Below are 18833 nucleotides of genomic sequence, written 5' to 3'. Positions count from 1 at the left end.
ACCATGTGCCAGGCATCATTCTAACCATGTTACATGTTTTATCTTAATCTATAAAAACCACCTCATGAGATGGAGACTGCTTTCATCCCCATTAAACAGACAGGAAAACAGAGGCACAAAGAGCTGACATAACTTGCCCAAGGTCACACAGCTTGCAAGCAGCAGCGTCTCTGAGTCTTTAACCACTACACGCTGCTGACGCCTCTAAGATGTTAAACAAGCAGTCGAGATACATGAGACTTAGCTCTTCTGTGTCTCAGTTTCGCCTTCTGAAGAATGGGGAGGTGCGTTTTTAAAACTCTCCCTTCCACTTCTGACATCCAAGGAGCCTCTGCTTTTGAATCAGACCAGAAGCACTCTGAGTCACAGACCTCCCCTGACCCACAACCCGGACAGGCAGTGCCTGGCATGACCCAGGCAAAGACACGACCGTAGACAGACACCTACCAGCGTTAGGCGTTTCCTGTGACTACATCAGAGCCAGGCTGGGAGTTCCATCCACCATTGCCCAATCCCTCTGAGACCTCTCAGAGCCCAGCCCTCTGGCTCCTGACCCAGAGCAGGGACGGAGGCCGCCTGCCAGGTTCTCCCAGGCGACAGATGTGCCCTCTCCTTCGAGCCAGCCCAGCTCATTTGCAGGCTTGAGGCAGGAAACAGCCTTACAAGAGTGCGTGCGCCCTCGACGACCCACTGGGTGTCCAGTACGATCGGCATCAGCTGCTACTGCTCCAGTGGAGGAAGGGACCACGCTAGGGTGGCTGAAGGCTGAGCAAACGTGGCCCAGGCTGGGAGGTCACAGAGGCCTGAAGGGACATTCTGCTTTCTAAACCCCAGTGTTCTGGGAAAAGTGCCTGTTTCAGACAGCCCACGGCGGGTGGTGGGGAAGGGCTAGGGGTGGACGCTGGCAGTGGCTTGGCATTGCTGAAGGACTCTCAGGATGGCTCCAGTGAGAACAGGCAGGAAGCAAGGAGGAAGGAGAAGGGAGGGCATTGATGGGGGGATAGGAGGACATGAGACAGATGCAGGCAGACTAACGGGAATAAAATATCAAATGAGAAAAAGACACACTGACCCAGCCACTCAGAGATGGTGAAAGAGGGAGATGGAGGTCTCTGACCAGAAGGATCAAGTCCCAGAACAGGGAGGAAAGGGGGGAAGGGGAGGGGCCTGTGGCTAAAGCACCTACTATGTGCCAGGTGCTGCACCCGTGGGATCGCACCAAATTAGGAACACATCACGTGTGGAGGTAAGTTAACAGCAATAGCAGCTACTCCTTATTCTGAGCACTTACTATGTGCCAGGCACACTTAACATGTTTGCCCTTGTACATGGTACAAGATACATGATAATTCATCCTAGTTTACAGATGAGGAAACTGAAGCAAAGAGAGGCAAAGTCACAGAAGTAGAGAAATGGCTGAACAGGGATTCAACAGTAAGGAGCTTGGCTCTTAAGCAAACACTACTGTAAGAAGGGGTTTATCAACCCCATTTTACAGAAGAGAAAACTGAGGCTCAGAGAGGTCAGGCTGGAGGAGGAAGACAATGAGAAGCTTCCCCACACTCACACGGAAAGCCCATCATTCATCCTGTGAAAAGGTTCCTCACCACCACCTTAGGAGGCCAGCAGAATCAGACAAGGAAAACGAGGCTCAGACAAACAGTAAGTGACAAGCCCAGAGCCACAATGGAAGTTGGAGGTGATGCTGACAGTAGGACCCAGGATCTGGACCTCCCCTCAACCCTAACTTTTGCTAGATAAAAGAGTAAAGAAGCCTCTGGAAAGTCACCATTTCATCCCTAAAACAAAATAACAGGAAGCTTAATTCAAAAAGGGCTGCACTGGTCAGTTGTCCTCTACCTCCTCAGCGAGAAAACTGAAAGGCAAGAATTGTCTTGGTCCACCAATCTACCCACCCACTCATGCATCCAACCATCCACTCGTGCCCCTACCCCTCCGTCTCCTAACTTTCCCTCTCTCCAATCATTCATCCACCTATCCATCAACTCAACCATCCTATCAACCAACCTCCCATACCAGAGTCCAACCACCCTGGCAACTATCAACCAATCATCCTTCAACACACCCATCCAACTGATCATCCATCCACTAATCTCCAAACCTCCACCACCCACTCAGCCTCCCAATTTTATGACCATCCAACCATCCATCCATCTACCCATTCACTCAACAAACCATACATAAAGGCCCCAACACACCTTTCATTTAAATACACCTCTCCTAGGGACTTCCACGGTAGTGCAGTGGTTAAGACTCTGTGCTCCCAATGCAGGGGGCCTGGGTTCAATCTCTGGTCAGGGAACGAGATCCCACAACGAAGAGTTCGCATGCCACAACTAAGGAGCCCGCGAGCCATAACTAAGACCCGGCACAACCAAATAAAAATAAATAAATAAATATTTAAATAAAGAAATAAATACAACCTCTGCCAGCTCGTCATGTCTTCATTTCCATTTCTCCAACTACCCAAACATTCACAGATTCTCCCAACTTTCTATCTACCCCTCCATCCAGCCATCTCCTAAACCTCCAACCACCTGACTGCTCACTCATTCATCTACTCGTTCATCCATCCACGAATCAGTTCATACACACATCCACAATCACTCCCATTCATCTCCCAAACCTGCAACTACCCATCTATCCCTCCCCCCATCTGCCCACACATCCAACCATACATACATCCGCATCAGTCTACCACTCATCCACCCATCCATTCACTCTACAAAGTTTAAGAAGCTCCAGTGAAAGACACAAAGATGACAAAGATACTATCTTTCCCTCAAAAATCTTAACAGGAGAGGACTTCCCTCCCCTCAAACCATCTACCTTTGGATCTTAGAGTCACAGGATTCTGGTGGCACAAAGACTCTCCAAACTTCCATGACCGTCTCGACCTACACTGTCCACTGTGGCAGCCACAAGCCACAGGTGGCTACTGAGCACTTAAAAGGTGCCTAGTACAAATTGAGATGTGCTGTAAGTGTAACATACAGACCAGATTTTGAAGCTTTAGTGTAAATTTTTAAAAAGAATGCAAAATACCTATTTAATAAATTTTTTAAGTTGATTAAGTTGAAATAATAATATTTGGGGATATATTGGGGTAAATGAAATACGTTATTTAAATTCATTCCACCTATTTCTTTTGCTCTTTTTAATGTGACTACCAGAAAATTTTAAATAACCTATGTTCTTGGATAGTGCTGATCTAGAACAAATCCCTCAACTTGGAAGAGAAAAGGGAGGCCCAGAGAGGGAAGTGACAAGCCTATGTCAAGAGTTCAACCCAATCCCAGCCTCCTGGCCCACCCAGGCAGCCCTGTTCCAGCCTCCCAGCCCACCCGGGCAGCCCTGTCCCAGTCTCCCCAGCAACTCACCTGGATTTCCGCTTGCAATAGACAAGGAGGTTGTCAAAGAGGAAGAAGGCTCTCTCCTGGATATTGCCCGCGGAGATTTTTAACAAAGTCCCTTGCAGGAGGAGCTGGGTGCAGATGTCCGTGAGGTTGGAGCCCTGGGAGAGCGATGGGGGGTTGCGGTGCATGAGCTGGCAAATCCAGGAGCTCCCTTGGGAATGCCCCCCTTCCTTCCCACAGACAGAACCTGCACCTGCCTCCCTCGCACCCCCAAAATCTCAATGCACCACTGGAGGCACATCTGTGAGCAGACAGAAACCCAACACAACCTGATCGATGGCTTCCCTCTGGTGAGTGTGCCAGAACAATGCTGGCAGGAGCATACAGAGACGACCATTTCAGAGAACAGGGAATTGGGGCTCAGCGAGGTGAAAGGACTCACTCAGCTCACACGGCCCTAGTTGACATCTGGTTTTGTTATGGGTTTTTTTGGTTTTTTGCTTGGTTGGGTTTTTGCCTCTCTCCTCCCCCCCTTATTTATTTGTGTCTTGACTTGTTACTTCATCTCCTCCACAAGAATGCCACTTCCATAAGGACAGGAAGCGTTATCAAGCATCTATCAAGCATTTGCCACGGTATTCCCAGCACCTACTGCACTCTCTGGCACACAGTAGGTGCTCAATAAATGCTTGCAGAACAGGTGACCAATGCAATGTGAGTTCCACCAGAGGCAGAGGATTCTGAGAGCACCCTCTCTAGCTCAGGATGTGAGAATAGATGGGAACAGTTCCCAAATTCTACCTGGTCATCTATGCTAAATGACCAAGATGTTAGGTGTGCATGACGTTCACTGAACCTCCATGGGGTTCAGGGCGATGTGGTCAGGAAAGGCACCGGGGAGGAGCAAGGTGGGCCTGAGAGGATGGCGAAGATAAAGAGGCTGAGGATAGGGATAGGCAAGGTCCCTGCTGGGAGGAGTCCTCAGAGCCAGGGACCACACAGGTCCATCTGGAACTCTGGGGGGACCAAGGCAGGGGCAGAGAGATCCCAAAGTGCTAACAGAGAGGAAGCTGGAAAGAGACCTTGGAGGGCACAGAATGCCGGCTAAGGAAGCCCCTGGAGGGTCCCCAAATCCGTGCTCCTCTTCCGTCACAGGAATGGAGTTTCAGCTGGCACATGGCTGCCCAACCACAGACTCCACTTCCCAGCATCCCTTGCGCCAGGCGTGGTCACGTGACTACATTATGGCCAGTATGCCCCACTGCTACATCATTTCCTTGAGAAAACTGCCTCCCTCCCTTTCCTCTCTTCCCTCCTCTTGCCATAGGCTGGAAGATGGCCACGGTAGTGGAATACACCGTAGCAAAGGACGGAGGAAGGCGTTGGAAGGGACCAGGGCCCAAATGGAGCAGAGGTGACCCACCCCAAGCCTGCATCACTACTGAGAAATAAACTTTTATCTCATTTAAGCCACTGAAGTCTCTCTTTCTTACAGCCGCCAACTTTAAATACTTGATGTACTTTTAAATACATCAAGATAAGATTGGAGGCCCCATCAATAGGTGGGCAAGGGGGTGCCTCTGACATTTAGGCCCAGGGGATATTATGCAAAAGTGGTATTTTAGGGGAAATTCATTTCACCAACCTGCAGATCACGGTGAAGGGAGAAACAAAGAGACGTGATGCTATCTCTGCCTGGAAATGAACTTGGGGAGGAAAGAAGGAGAATTCTTCATAGAATCTCCTTCTCCAGACACTCAACACCCAGAACTGACAAGGAGTTCATACCCCAGAAAGATCTGCTAACTCAATTATTTCTGATACCCAGTATGGGAAACTGGTTTTGGCAACTCAGAAATCAGGCTGTTTTCTAACTGCCCACTACAGTCTCCCCAACTGCTGTCAGAGCTGGTTTGCTCTGTGCCCACAGGCCGGCTAGAAGCAGCAAATCCATTTGCCCAATGGTGCCAGAGACCCCCTCTGGGGCCCACTCGGGGTCCTGGGAAACCAGCTTCTTTGCAATCAAGAGCTGTGCAGCCCAGGACAGAAGCACACACCCGTTAACAGAAATCACAGCCTGGACGCTCGCGTGCCACAGACAGATATGTGATGCCCACAGCACAGCGACCCAGCGAGGTGGCGCCCCTGCTGCCCTGGGGCTAGGGGATGAAGAGCCCCTTGGAGCCCCAGCATCCATGCAAACAGGGAGAGTGTGACTCCCTGGCTGATGAGACTCCATCAGTGGCCCATGGGCCAGCTCAGAGCACAGAGCAACTCGACAGTTCCTTCGAGATCATGTGCTTCCTGTCTCCTCCACCTCACTCATGTCCACACCAGCCCTTCCAGGCTCCAAAGGGAGATTTTGGCTGCTTGTACAGTAAGTCTCCTACATACGAACCTTCAAGTTGCGAACTTTCAAAGATGCGAACATGTGTTTGCATGTCCAATCACGTAACTTAGTTTTCATGTCTGGCGTTATCTGTAAAAGTTGGGTACCGGGCTTCCCTGGTGGTGCAGTGGTTAGGAATCTGCCTGCCAATGCAGGGGACAAGGGTTCGAGCCCTAGTCCGGGAATATCCCACATGCCGCGGAGCAACTAAGCCCGTGCGCCACAACTACTGAGCCTGCGCTCTAGAGCCCGTGAGCCACAACTGCTGAGCCCGCGTGCCACAACTACTGAAGCCTGCGCACCTAGAGCCCGTGCTCCGCAACAAGAGAAGCCACCGCAATGAGAAGCCCACGCCCCGCAAGGAAGAGTAGACCCCATTCTCTGCAACTAGAGAAAGCCTGCGCGCAGCAATGAAGACCCAACGCAGCCAAAAATAAATAAATAAAATAAATTAAAAAAAAAAAAAAAGTTGGGTACCTAGGCTAACTTTGTTGGACTCATGAACAAACTGGACTTACAAACGCACTCTTGGAACAGAACTCGTTTGTATGTAGGAGACTTACTGTATATGAACCTAGTACCTGGCCCAGCTGTAGGGCCCAAGAGCCTGGAGGTCACACAGACCTAGACCAATGTCAGGGGACGGCAGAGAAGAAGCACACCCAGCCTGGGAAGCTGCCTCCCTGGCCTTGGCCAAGGACCACCCAGCAAACTGCATCTGAAATGCCAAGGACACTACAGGGGGAGGTCCCTTCCACCCCAGGCCTGCTACGAAGCCCAGCTGACACTCGGTTTCCCCGGAATCCTTGAACCCAGGTCAGGGGTGGTGCTAAGGATCAGATACACAGGGAAGAGGCTGAGCACCAAGGTGTCCACCAGTCAGGGCTGGAGTCCTCCTTCAGACAGTGCAGAACTGAAGTGGTGACATTCAGAGAAGATGACAAAAGCTAACACAGGCAGAGGGCTTTCCACCCACCAACTCCAGTTCTAAGGATCTTACAAAACTCCGTTAATCCTTACAACTCTCATTTTACAGATAAGGAAGCTGAGGCACAGAGCAGTGAAGGGACTTGTTCAAGGTCACAGAGTTGGTCAGTGAGTGAGCTGGGACCTGAACCCAGACAGGTGGTCCCACCATCCTATCCACTCACCTCTACTACCCTGTGCTGCCTCCTAGAAGGTAACCTGAAGGATTTTTTATGCAGTTGTTGGTCTAGAGCAGGGGTCTTCGAAGGGGCGAGAGCACAAGGCATCCCAGGGAGGGTGGGAAGAACATACAAGAACTTCTATTTATGGTCCTTCTTTTTAATGGTCTTATGTTTCCTCACCCCTATTTCCTTCTGTCCCTCGTGGGTGAGTGCAGTTGATGGTCTCTTAAAGCAGGGCTTCCAGAGCCAGCAAGAGTGGTGTGTTCTATTTCTTTCTTATTAAGAACATGCACTTCTTTTTATGACCGTGAGCTTCTCACGAAAGTCTGCGGGGCCCACGTCCGGAGTGTCCCTCTGCAGGAGGGTCAGCCCACACTGGTATGAGCCCTAGGCAAAGTTGCATGATGTTTTCTCATCTAAAAAAAATGAAGAAAGAAATCCTGCTTTGCTGCCACGGCTCCTCCTGACGTTTATTGAGCGTTTACTCTGATCCAATAAAGAAAGCACCGTTCTGAGCGCTTTGCATGTATCTACTCCCTGAATCCTCAAGTGACCCGTGGGGCATCCTGCCATTAGCCAGACTGTACAGATGAGGAAACTGAGGCAAAGGTACCCCACCAAGCAGAGGGGGTGGGCTCATACACTCACATCCACAGTATTGCGACACACTCCCGTTTACTTGTGCTCAGTAAAATGGATTTATGGATTAACTTATCCGGTTTTAACTAAACCAGTCCCACAACTAGAAAGGACAATTGGCTTACAGAGGATCAGGCCAAAAAAAAAACAAAAAAAAAAAACCCCAGAGATTGGAGATCAAACTAATGATGCAAGCCCAAGCGCACAGCAAGAAAGTGGCCAAGAAAAGACTCCCCCTCCTCCAGAAATAAGTCCCTTGTCAGCCATATTCCAAGAGAGATGACAGCCCTCTAATCAGATTGGCAAGAGGTCAAACAAATAGATTAGAAAGGATCAAGGAGAGAATCAGAAATCAGGATTTGCAACCACTATCATTCACTGTGAACTACACCTGTAAGTCATACTGTCCCCTAAGGTTCTAACTACTGAGGGCATGAAGCTATTACAAGTAGCTTCACTGTTAAACATTATTTTTTCTAGCTAGAATGTATTATTTTCCCAAGTCACCTTGAGGATTAAACTTAAAAACCTTTCTACTATTCAGAAAACCATTTCACATTTTCCAAAGAACATTCGTGTTCTACCCTTCGCTTGACCCTCACAATGATGCCAGGAGATAACTTCAGAGATGCTATTTCTGAAATTAGACAAGTAGGGGAAAATGAGGCCAGGAGAGTAGGACAAACTTGTGTAAGGCAGGATAATCTGTAAGTTAAAAGACTGGGGGCTTCCCTGGTGGCGCAGTGGTTAAGAATCCGCCTACCAATGCAGGGGACACAGGTTCGAGCCCTGGTCTGGGAAGATCTCACATGCCGCAGAGCAACGAAGCCTGTGTGCCACAACTACTGAGCCTGTGCTCTAGAGCCTGCAAGCCACAACTACTGAGCCCATGTGCCACAACTACTGAAGCCCGCGTGCCTAGAGTCCGTGCTCCACAACAAGAGAAGCCACCGCAATGAGAAGCCTGTGCACTGCAACAAAGAGTAGCCCCTGCTCGCCACAACTAGAGAAAGCCCACGTGCAGCAACAAAGACCCAATGCAGCCAAAAATAAATAAATTAATTAAATAAATTTTTTTAAAAAGGCTGGGCCCCAAAGCCAAGACCCTGCACCTCAGTTTTCTCATCTGTAAAATAGGGATCACAACTGCCCTCTCTTCTAGTGTTGAAAATGTGTAATAGGTGCTCAATAAATTGCCAGCAATTCTTATTCTAGGTCACTTTATTTCCTACTGTACCCAGCGACAGAGATCAAAATAAGGGCCATTCTCAAATTGCAGATATTTCAGGGTCAACAAGGGCCCCAAAGACCCTTAGTTCCTATTTCCCTAGGCCCTTACCAGGAGGCATCTGGAAATCACTTCTGCTCTGGTTGCCAAATTGCTTGCTTAATACTCTCTCCACAGGGGCTCACGTGAGAAATTTCCCTTCTAGCTGGATGCCAGGAAACTCTCCGTCACCCAGAAGAATTGCTCAGCTTGTTCCTTTTTTGACAATGAATGTTAAGTAACTTAGGTGTCCTGCTCTTTTTACCTTGGCTGCCAGGAAGCTCAAAGCCCAAACAGGCAGATGTTTAAATGTGTCCACTCTATGTGCTCTTTAGGTTAGCATACTTGCTGAGAGTGGCCAAGTGACGCACTTCTGGCCAATGAGTTGGAAAGGGGCTTCTGGGAAAGGTTTTCCTCCACTAGGGAGGAGAGCTCCCCCTCACTGCCCTGGCCGAGCCCCTGTCTCCTCCTGCTTTGGAACACATGATGCCTGGAGCTGCTGCCATCATGGAACCATAGAGCGGAAGGCTGAGAGGATCACAAGAAACCAAATCAGAGCTCTGACATCATGAAGGTGAAATGTGATTCCTTAGAGGACACATCCTGACACAATTTTCAGGTGCAGGAACAGAAACCAAGCTATGCATTTTAAGCAGAAAGAAATGGAGGCCTTATCCAATCCTTGGAGGGGTTAGAAGAGCCTAGAATCACAGCTGCCAGAAAACCAAGAACACTGTAGAACTGACCCTCCAGGGGAGCCACTGCGTCTGCTCCAACTGGGGAAAAGGAGAATCAGACCACCACCTGCCCGAGCTGATATTCCAGGGAAATGCTGCCCAAGCTGCTTCCAGGCCCTCAGAAGCTGTTGCCTCAACGATCAGCTACAAAGCCACCCCATCCTGCTAGATACACACCAACAACAACACAGTGGATGCCCTTCCTCTTGACACTCAGAAGCTGGAAACCGGGCCCTCTGCAAATGCTATCACAGAAAGCCAAACACAACCACGGCTGTGCTTCGCTGCAAAAACAGCACAAAGGTGGCCTCCGTCCCACTCCTGCTTTCCAAATCTCGAGCAGCTGGATCTGATCTTGGCCAATCATATCCCAAACCTGAGCTACAAAGGAGTCTGAGAAATGCAACTATTTGTTCTCCAGCCTCAGCCGGGCAGGAAGGCCAGGCAGAGGAGAGTGGGTACATGACAAACACTAATCCACAACACCCACCTCCTCCAGAACACAGGTCCCTCCCCTCTGCAGCCATACCCTCAACCTCGTAGCTATACAGTCTCATTTAGGACTCCCCAACACAGGGAGACGAAGTGGAAATCCCAAATGTAGCAAGTGCCAGAAAATCCAAAGGGTCTAAGGCAGATGATTCAGAGAATTATGTGTCCAAGAGTCTTTCCTCTTTAGTCTTAATCTCCCATTCCAGCTGTACTTACTCGGATATTGACTTTTTTATTTATTCAGATTTTCCCATTTCATTCTACAGATTTTTTAGGACAGCTCTAATAATTTAAGGAAGACACAACAGAAGATCTCAAGAATCCCATCCCTTAATAATCATCATAGTAATATCCACACCTATCACTTATTGAGTACCGACTATATGCAGGTATAGATAAGGAAACCAAAGTTCAGAGAAGTTAAGACATTTGCCTACAGTCACCCAGTAAGGGAGTGTCAACGCCAGAATTCTATCCTGGAGTGAACCCTTAAAAGCTACCCTTGACCTTGGCGTCAAAAGCTCAAGGGACACCAGGGAGACAGGCAACATGTGAAGGAGAGTGACTGGGGAGTGGTGGGGATGGAGGAAAACTAGAGGCTCCAGAGGCTGTTGCCATGGAAAATAGGGGCCCAGTGTTACCAATTTTTTAAGAGAAACTTTAAATCTAGACTTTTATGTGGACCTAATTGAAAAATAATTAAACTTTTTTTTTTTTTTTTTTTTTTGCAAACACCATGGAGGCCAAACAAAATATGCTACAGGCCAAATCTGGTGCCCAGACCACAGTCTGAACCCAAGTTGTGCAACCCCCGGGCCCGTCCCCAGCCCAGAAGGTTCCTCCTGCCCCAGACACACCTCCCAGCCTTCGATGTGCGACTGCAGCTGCTCCAGGGCCTCCAGCTTCTCCATCTGCCTCTTAGTCTCATTGATGTTGGAACAGACGGTCTTCATGGCCTGCAGGGCGCTCTGGACCGCGGGGTGGTCGGGGTGCTTGCCGGGGGTCCTCTTGGCGAGTTCCTAGAGTAGAGGAGAGGGCAGGAATGAGGGACATCAACCCAGAGGGCACCAAACAGCCTCCAGGACACCCGGGCCTGAACCAAGTCCCAGCTCTACTCTGGACAAACTGTGTGATCTGGAGCTGGAGAACATCACTCATTCATTCATTCATTCATTCATTTACTAAATGTCCCCTGAGCAGCTCCTCCACAACAGGAAGTGTTCTAGAGTCTGTGGACAAATTTGTTAATAAAACAGAAAAATTCCTCATCTGGTGGCTATTACATTCTAATAAAGGAGGTGGGCCAAAATAAAGAAAAATCAGTGACAAATATTACGAAGACACATCAGAACGAGGGACTAGAAGGTCTTGGGAAAGGAGGTGTTCTTTCAAATAGGGAGGTCAAGGAAGCCCCTCTGAGGGGGTGACATTTGAACAGAGAGTCTGGATAAAGCAAGGGAGAGAGTCCTGCAAAAATCTGGGGGAAGGGCATGCCTGGTAACAGGAACAGCAAACGCAAAGGGGCATGGTGGGAGCGTATGGGGTCTGTAAGGGAAACAGCCAGGAGGCAGTGTGGCTGGAGGAGAGTAAATGCAAGAGAGAAGGAGAAAGAAAGAGACAGAGAGAGAGACAGAGACAGAGACAGAGAGAGACCGGTTGGCCAGAGAGGTGGCCATAGACACTGCCTCTCCCTAGCCCCCCGTTTTTCTCATCTGTAAAATGGGTATAAAGAACCCCTTGCCTTCACAGGGACGTGGAGGAAACATGTAAAGAGGACAAAGGCCAGTCGGGGGCTTAATCTGCGAGCCCCTCCCCCACTGTTTCTCACTCTCATCTCGCACCTCACCACCGGCACAGGCTGGGACACTCTAAAGGTCAGGTCGGTCTTAATCAAAGGGTTTCAGCCCCATAGTAAGTGTGATGAGAAAGGAACTGAGACGGCAGAGACCAGCTGGGCCTCAAGATATCAGGGAAGATTTTCAGGCCGCATCACTCAACCGACAGGACTGCGCCGGCAGAGATAAGTTTCTCTAATCATCTGGCCCTGACATGCCCAGATGTTCCAGTATCTCTCCATCTCTCTGCTCCCTCAAAAATCACAGATATGACGCTCCAGTGGGCTGGTTCCCAGTACAGTCTCACATGGGTTCCAGGGCTAGCTCCGCCCCTGGGCGGCTGGGTGACCTTGGGCCTCTGCGGCTGGGTGACCTTGGGCCAGATGCCCTCCATGCCAAGCCTCAGGTTCATCGACTGAAAACCAGTGACGTGGGGGAGGATGGTGACGATGAGCCTTTACTCTGTGCCTGGGAGGTAGGTTCTGTTATTATCCATTTAACAGAGGAGGAGACGGAGGCTCAGCGGGATGGTCCAAAGACTCCAAGAAGTAAGAGGAGGAAAGTGGATTTGAACCCGGCCATCTGGTTCTGCTCATGGTCATGGTGAGGGGTAAATCAGACACTGCAGGAAAAGCAGCTCCGGGGGAAAGTACAGCCTCAGTAAGCACTCAGTCTACGCTGGCCATTATCAGTCCTGCTTCCGTAGGACAATACACGTTAGCAGGGCCCGCAAGCAGCAAAGGGCCAGGCAGGTGTTGTTCTGAGAACGCCCTGCGGAGCACCAGCTCCAAAAATAGGTCTTCTCTAGTCACTTCATTTCTTCTCTGCCTGAATATGAACAGCCTCTTTTCTGGAGAGCGGATCTTTATGGCCCGAGGACCAGATGTTCTGTAACATCAAGACCCTGTGGGTTTGCTGAGCGCCTGCCTTGGGCCCAGGGACAGACCAGAAAGGAAGCAAGGGGTGGGGAAGGATGGAGCCCTCTCTCTGGAGGCAACTGAGCTGGGAAAGGTGCTCCCAGGGAAGGGGGAGGGGGGAGGGAGGGATGGAGGGAGGAAGGAAGGGAGGAAGGGGGGGTGGGCACAAACAACAGCCCCAAGTGGTGAAAGCGCTCGTGATAAATCAGAGAAGGGGAAGGACAGTGTGGCCGGAAAGGCTTCAAGGAGGAAGTAAGACAGAGGCAGGCGGGTCACTGAGGGTTGAGCTTTTTGTACAAAGGGGACGTATTTCCATTCACTCCTCACTCAACAAACACAGACTGCGCAACAGGTACGTGCCGGAGCACCGGGGTCTGGACGGAGACTGAGACGGCCCTCAGGGAGCTCACAGTCAAGAGAACAGTCCAGAAGTTGAGTGTTACCACTAACAGTCATAATAAGAGCTAGCATTTAGTGAGTGCTTACACTCTTTCTGAGCTCACTCAATCCTCACATCAACCCTATGAGGTAGTTATTATTATCCTCATTTGACAGACTTGAGAACTGAGGCACAGAGAGGTCAGGTCATCTGCCTGAGGTCACGGAGCAGACTTGAGCCTAACCAGTCTGGCTCTGAGGTTAGCGCTCTGAACGTCTATGCTATTTATAACCTTTCAGATAGTTAAATAGGAATACTTTCCTCTCTGGTAAATATAATTTATATTATTGATTAAGTGCTAGGTGAAAAATCAGGCAAGTGAAGGGACAGAGAGTGAGGGAGGTGCAGTGGTCCGAGAAGGTCTCTCTGAGGAGAAGGGCCTCAGGGTGGAGACCTGAATGAAGTAAGGGCACAGGCTATACACACATCTGTGGGAACAGCACTCCAGGCAAGAGAAGAGCACAAGCAAAGGCCCTGAGGCAGTGAGAAACAGCAAGGAGGCCAGGGAAGCTGCAGCAGAGTGAGCAAGGAGAAGGACGGGTGATGAGGTCGGAGGCACACACCAAACACACATCAGGTAAGGCCTGGGTGTGGTCTCTGGGTTTCATCCCAAGAGCCATGGGGAGGTGATGGGGGGTTATAAGCTGAGGCCTAACGCCATCCAATTTATTTAGCCTTTAAAAAACCCCTCTGACTGCCAAGTGGAAGATGTACTGGAGGGAACATAAAGTGAATGTAAAAGCAGGAAGACTGGCTAGTGGCTACTGCAATCGTCCAGGCAAGAGATGCTCAAGGCTGGAACCAGGAAGCTCTGTGCCCCATTCATCCATCCAGTGAGGCCTCCTGTGTACCTGGCCTCAGGCTGGGCCCTCTGTTGAGGACACAGATGACACAGACACTGCCCCAGCTCTCCTGGAGCTGACGGCCTGCTTGTAGACACGTCCACAGATAAAACTACAATAGAAGCCTGTGACCTATGGTGGGGAATTCAGTTGAACTCCCCAAAGCACCCCCAGCCCCATGCTCCAACATAAGTAATTTTGAGCATCTGAACCTCTGTCAAGCCAGCCAAGGCACGAAAGGGGAGTGTACCCAGCCAGCTCCCTGTTTCCTCCGAGTGAGCAGTGACAGAGGCTCAACCCGCCAAAGCAGATCCAGCATCTTCTCCTTCTAAAAGCAGGGGGTCAAATGAAAGCCTGCGGACCAAGTCCAACCCACCACCTGTTGCAATAAACGAAGCTTTATGCTCAGTCATTTCCCCGCTGTCCTCACTTCTTTGTAGCCACATCATCAGAGTGGAATCGTCGCGACAGAGACCATACGGCCTGTGAAGCCTGTAATATTTACCATCTGGTCCTTTAAAGGAAAAGCCTGCTGACCCCTGGTCAAGAGCAACAGAACAGATTCTCAGCTGAGCACAGGGCCGCCCGGAATGAAGGCAACATTCCCGTCCACCTGGACACAGGTTCTGATCACTGGCGTGTGTGCAGCTTCCGTTTGCCTTGCCCGTCTCCCCTTTCCCTGGGCTGGGACGTGGACACGGTGTGAACATCTGAGAACCCAGGGGTGGAAGAACATAAACCCTGGACGGCCTTGTACAGAAATAAAATTACACGTTAAGTCACTGTTATTTCGGGTCTCCGTCACTGTAGCTAAAATATATCCTGATACATGTGACAGATGAGGAAGCTGAGGTGGACCCAGAGGCGAGGTCACTTGTCCAAGGTCGAAGATTGCTAAGGGGTGGAGCCAAAATTCAAACCCATGCAACTGAAGTCCAGAGCCCACGTTTTTAACCGCTACTCCGTGCTTCTCCAGCCTGTGTCCCTGGGATCCTACCTCCTCCCACCTCCATCCACAAGTGCGAAGCCCTCAGCTCTCTTATTCTTGAGACTAAGAACTTTAGGGCCTGTCACACCCTGGGAGGCACTGTCACCACATCCCAAACCCCTGGAAGTTGGAATTTCAGCGATCCTCCACTGATGGGTTCCCTGAGGGGCTGCCAACACCCAGTAGCTAGTAAAAATGAGAAAAAGGTTATTTCCCTCTTCTGTCTGGCTGCTCCCACCTCTCCTCCTGCCTGAGATCACTGCTGGGCATGGAGAATTGAAACTGAGCAGGACCTTCTGGCTAGGTTCCTGGCTGGGCCAAAACTGAGGGGAAGGTATTGGCTTTGGCGTCTTGGTTCACAAGGGAGTGTTGACTCTGCTCTGCCCAGCCACAAACTCAGGGTCCATTCCTGCCTCTGGGCCTTTGCACTTGCTGTGCCCTTTACTGGCACACTCTTTCTCCAAATCGTAAGAGGTGGTACAGTACTGGCATAAGGATAGGCATATAGGTCAATGGAAAAGAAGTGAGAGTCCAGAAATAAATCCTTACATTTATAGTCAATAAATTTTTAACAAGGTGCTAAGACAATTAAATGGGGAAAGGACAGTCTTTTCAACAAATGCTGCTGGGAAAACTGGGTATCCACATGCAAAACAATAAAATTGGACCCCTTCCTCACACTATACACAAAAATTAACTCAAAGTGGATCATAGGGACTTCCCTGGTGGCATAGTGATTAAGAATCCACCTGCCAGTGCAGGGGACACAGGTTCGATCCCTGGTCTGGGAAGATCCCACATGCCATGGAGCAACTAAGCCCGTGTGCCACAACTACTGAGCCCGCGTGCCACAACTACTGAGCCCGCGTGCCACAACTCCTGATGCCCACACGCCTAGAGTCCGTGCTCCACAACGAGAAGCCACCGCAATGAGAAGCCTGCGTACCATAACAAAGAGTAGCCCTCTCTCGCCGCAACTAAAAGAAAGTCCACACACAGCAACGAGGACCCAACGCAGCCAAAAATTTAATCAATTAATTGATTGATTAAAAAAAAAAGACAACTCAATTAAAAAATAAGCAAAGGATTTAAACAGACATTTCTCCAAAGACGATACACAAATGGCCAATAAGCTCATGAAAAGATGCTCAGTATCATTAGTCATTACAGAAATGCAAAACAAAACCACAATGAGGTACCACTGCACACCCCCTAGAATGGCTATAATCAAAAAGACAAACAATAACAAGTGTTCTTGAGGATGTAGAGAAACTGGAATCCTCATACATTGCAGGAGAAAATATAAAATGGTGCAGCAGCTTTGGAAAAGAGTTTGGCAATTCCCTAATGACAGCTGGATTTAGCCACACCCGAAACCATCTAGCCACATACTTTTCAGTTACATGGGCTCATTTTTTTTTCTTTTTTTATTAAGCCTGTTTGAGCTAGTTTTTCCATCCCTTGTATTTGAAAGAGTCTCTACTGCTTCACAATCCCAGAGAGACTGCAAGGATTTGGAATCCCAAAGGTGTCCCCAGTCAGTCCCAGACAAGCATAAAATATGGGTATCTTCAAAATTAATGGAAGCTTGAGCTGCGCTAACAAAAGCCTCACATGCAAAAGGAGGGAGGTGAGGAGGCTCCTCCCCAATTCAGAACTTAACACACTGTCTTAATAAGTTACAACAGAGTCAAGTTCAAAAGAGACAGACCATGGTGTTGAAAACCCTGGAATCCATATCCAAGGTGGAATAGCTACATGAACTTACAGGGCTTGGCCCAGAGAACAGTATTTCTGGAAGGAACCCAAAAGCTGCTTGCTAAGAATCTTGGGAGAACCACATAACTAAGAAGAAACCCTCTGGATCTGTAAGACCTCAGAGGGTCCAAGTGGACCAAGTGTGCACATCTGTGAAATGGGATCACAATCAGATCCTAAGGTTGTTGTGTGGATCGAATGGAATGACGAATGTAAAAGTGTTGGTAATCAGTAAGGACACAATATTTATCATCATCATAATTATTTCTATACTAATCATAGCTGTTACACTTACTATTATTTCTAGCAATAATAACAGTAAAAGTTGTAGTCATAGTAGTAATCATAATAGCTAGCATTTGTGCACTTACTAAGTGTACCAAGCACTGTTCCAAACTTCAGTTTCTTAAGTCATTTCATCCTCAAACCATCCCAAAGAGGTAGGTACTGTTTTTATCTTCACTCTACAGGTGAGGAGACTGAGGCACAAAGAAGCAAGGCCTCTTGCCCAAGGCCACAGAGCCAGAAAGCAGGACCTGGTAGACGCCTCACCACACCCACAGGCCCCTCCAGGAACAGTACCAGTAGGGCGTGAACACCCCCAAAAGTAGGCTCTTAGAACAAACACGAAATATCTGAGCAGGGGCAGGCCCTGGGTATTCCTTAAAAACACTGAGGGCAGAGAAGGGAGGGGGTGTGCAGGGGTCACCCAGCAAATCAGCAGCGGAAGCCCCTCTAGAGCCAGGCTGGGTAACCTTTCCCCAACATCCGTCCTGCCAGCCCCGTGTGGTTTCGCAAGCAGGGCTCGAGGTGAGGGCTTCCTGGAAGAGAGGATGTCAGAGCAGAGGAACCCACCGCTTCCGCTCCCCTCCCATCACATTTACCAAAAGGGTGCCCGCTGGTGTCCGCTCTGCGCGGCCCCATCGTGTCCCCGGAGGTGTGGGCACTGGGCCTCAAACTCCAGGCCAAACCGGGCATCAAGGAAACGTGGCTGCAGCCAACTCCCCCTTTCTTGCTCAGCTTTGCTTGAGATTCAGAAAAGGACCAGGAGAAAAACACAGGGCCCAGAGGCAGAGGAAGAGAGGGGTGCAGAGGACGAGACAGGGAGGCGATGGGACCCAGGTTTTCCCCTGTCCTCTCTCCCGTCCTGGAGTCCAAGAGGGGCCACTCCTGGCCAGCTCCCAGGGCGTGTTCAAGAGCCTTCCATCTCCCAGCCGTAGCTACCGGCTCAAGGAGAGCACAGTGGGGAACTCCCTGGCAGTCCAGTTGTTAGGACTCCATGCTTTCACTGCTACGGGTGCAGGTTTGATCCCTGTGGGACCCGAGCTGACCCAACGAGCCCTGGGACATTCGGGAAAGACACGCTCTCTTCTCCCTTGGTAGCCGTGTTGATCAGACACAGGCCTGAGGTTGCTGGAGGCCCATGTTGCCACCATGAGAAGGGAGCCTCCCAGGAATAAAGCTGACACAGAGGAAATCTGAGCCAGGAGATGGGAAGAGACTGATTCTCAATGGCATCATTTGAGCTCCTGGATGCAGCCATAAGAAGATGGATCCATAAAACCACAGAGTGAAAACACAGCTGGATTTGTCACTGGAAGAAGTGACAATACCCATTACTTGCTGTGACTTGGGGTTTCTGGAGGCTCAAAAGGAGACATGGGGTTAGAAAGTCATCCTGTCTTCTCTAAAAAGAGAAAAAGGCAGCCTTGAAGATGGGAATGTCACCAATGGGGGCTGGATCCCATGGAGCACACCCACTTTCTGGGGACACCTCACCCAGCTCCAGGAGGGGCTGATCCTGCACCAGCTGTGGCTCTGTCCACAGACCTCTGCCCAAGGCACCACCACCAAAGCTCAGGAAGCCAAGCTCTGATCTCGTTATCAAGACTTCCTGGTATTTCAGTTCTGGGTCCCTGCATGCCCTGTCTAGGGTGACAGCAAGATGCAAATGAAGAGGCACTAGCAAGACCCACCACCACTTGAAAGAAGAAGAAAAAGAAAA

General features: G+C 49.7%; 1 protein-coding gene across 2 annotated transcripts in view; it reads right to left on the bottom strand.

Annotated features, from left to right (window-relative positions):
• The window catches only part of PREX1 (phosphatidylinositol-3,4,5-trisphosphate dependent Rac exchange factor 1), a 192537-nt gene that overhangs the window by 65425 nt on the left and 108279 nt on the right, over positions 1-18833 (bottom strand). For both annotated transcript variants that reach the window (XM_061210224.1, XM_061210225.1), the window contains exons 6-7: positions 10907-11068; positions 3402-3535 (exon numbers count right to left, since the gene is read on the bottom strand). In XM_061210224.1, coding sequence (XP_061066207.1) covers positions 3402-3535; positions 10907-11068 — 296 coding nt within the window. The remainder of the gene's footprint in view (positions 1-3401; positions 3536-10906; positions 11069-18833) is intronic.

The sequence above is a fragment of the Eubalaena glacialis genome, chromosome 13 (genome assembly GCF_028564815.1).
Source record: "Eubalaena glacialis isolate mEubGla1 chromosome 13, mEubGla1.1.hap2.+ XY, whole genome shotgun sequence".
Lineage (NCBI taxonomy): Eukaryota > Metazoa > Chordata > Mammalia > Artiodactyla > Balaenidae > Eubalaena > Eubalaena glacialis.
Note: the sequence above shows the minus strand (reverse complement) of the source record. Positions and strands in the feature narration are given on the sequence as shown.